This window comes from Trypanosoma rangeli (genome assembly GCF_003719475.1).
Source record: "Trypanosoma rangeli strain AM80 chromosome Unknown Tra_15.4_contig_00574, whole genome shotgun sequence".
NCBI classification, from domain to species: domain Eukaryota; phylum Euglenozoa; class Kinetoplastea; order Trypanosomatida; family Trypanosomatidae; genus Trypanosoma; species Trypanosoma rangeli.
The window spans coordinates 1-1,701 of record NW_021706294.1 but is presented as its reverse complement, the minus strand read 5'-3'; the positions used below and the strand labels follow the sequence as shown (position 1 = coordinate 1,701).

Below are 1,701 nucleotides of genomic sequence, written 5' to 3'. Positions count from 1 at the left end.
ATATATATATATATATATATATATATATATCGAGTGGGAAGAGACTGAAGGATGCAATTGGAAGAGGATGCTCATAACTTAAAGGGGGCAAAGCAAAAGGAAAAAAAAAAGAAACCACACACGTACACGCTCGCAAGATAACATTCATGATGACATGGACGGTGTGGGATAAAAACAACTGGATTAAAAAATGAGAATAAAGGAACAATAAAATGTTAGACGAATAAGTACATATTTATTTACACGCATTCCTGGTCTTTTCTCTCTCTTTCTTTCATTTGGTCCATCCGAGGCTAGAGGAGGCAGATTGAGGAACGCGTGAAACCGTTTCTTCTTTTTTTTTCCCCCCGTGTGGGGATGCAGCAAAGACGTCTATATCCCTGGTGTCGCAGCAGACTGCGCCTAGTTATAGCGATCCTTGTCGCGTTCTTGTTTTTTAGTCTTCCACTTGTCATTTGGAGATCGCAATGTGACGATGGAGCAGTCATCTCGTCACCGTTCACACGGAGTCAAGAGAGATTTCCCAGTGCCTTCAAGGATGATATTCATCGAGACTCCTTAACAATAGTGATGATGTCATATCCAATGACGAAGCGACTGCATCGTCTGCTGCAGATTTTAAGGTCCATTCTTTACGATTGGCCAAAGGATGAGGGAATTGTCCATGAAGTTCTGCTTGTGTGGAACGGTGCGGAGCAAACGATACCACACGAATTGCTCAAATTGAAATTTATGTATGACACGAGGCATCGCTCTGCGTATAGAGGCCGTGGACATGCTCCACATCTGCGCCTTATACCACAAAAGTTAAACTCCATGGCGAATCGCTGGCTTATCTACCCCATTCTCCGTACCGATGCTGTACTCAATATTGACGATGATGTCGATATGTCGTACGCTGCAGCACGATGCCTTTTTTCAATTTGGCTGCAGACACCCTACTCGCTTGTGGCAACAGATGTACGGGCTATTGTGGACTGCGTGGCAACAGCGGAACACTGCAAGTACGGTGGTCCTTTTGATTATATGGCCCGAGAGCGACTCCCAGGGATTGGCCTATCGTACAATATAGCCCTACCACGTGCTCTTCTTGTCTCGCGTATGTACTACATGACATTTGCAGAGTCTTTTCATCGTGTTGTACAGGTGCCATCGCAACCCACCTTGACAACCTTCACGTCCACTCAGCAAGATTCACTTGATCGCATCGTGCAGGAATTGCTTTGCGATGATATTGCCTTCAACTACGCCGCCGCAAATGCCTCTATCCACTTCTCACGGTCTGCTGGAACCCATTTCCGTAGTCAACGTCCTATTAAAGCCATCCCGCTACTTGTGAAGGCTTCTGTGACGTCATTTCCAGAGTCGAATGCTGCAGGTGCCCTCACATTAGGCCATGGGATGAAGTTGAAGCGGCGCGAGTGCGCCAAGCGTCTTTCAATCCTCTTCTCGTCGGATGGAGGACGCACCCCCTTCCGTCTTCAGCACCAAATTTGGCAGGCAACGTGTACGGTTAGCAAATGATGTCAAACATGGAGGAGTTTTTTTTTCGTCGTTTTTTTTTAGTTCCTTTTATTCTTTTTGGGGGCCTCAGGAGCGTTGCTGTGAGAGCTAAAACACATCGACACCAACAGCAACGGTTTGACTTCTTTTTGATAAGTGTATGTGTGTGGCTATATGGAGGAGCACCGGCTTGCAGGT

At 46.1% G+C, this 1,701-nt stretch overlaps 1 protein-coding gene across 1 annotated transcript, besides 1 other annotated feature; it reads left to right on the top strand.

Moving 5' to 3' along the window:
- Positions 1-30: a microsatellite.
- Positions 31-357: 327 nt separating this feature from the next.
- TraAM80_09395 (hexosyltransferase) lies at positions 358-1,524 on the top strand (the record flags this gene model as incomplete). Its single annotated transcript, XM_029386081.1, has 1 exon — positions 358-1,524. One exon carries the CDS (start codon positions 358-360, stop codon positions 1,522-1,524), a length of 1,167 nt encoding a protein of 388 aa, XP_029234181.1.
- Positions 1,525-1,701: the final 177 nt, after the last annotated feature.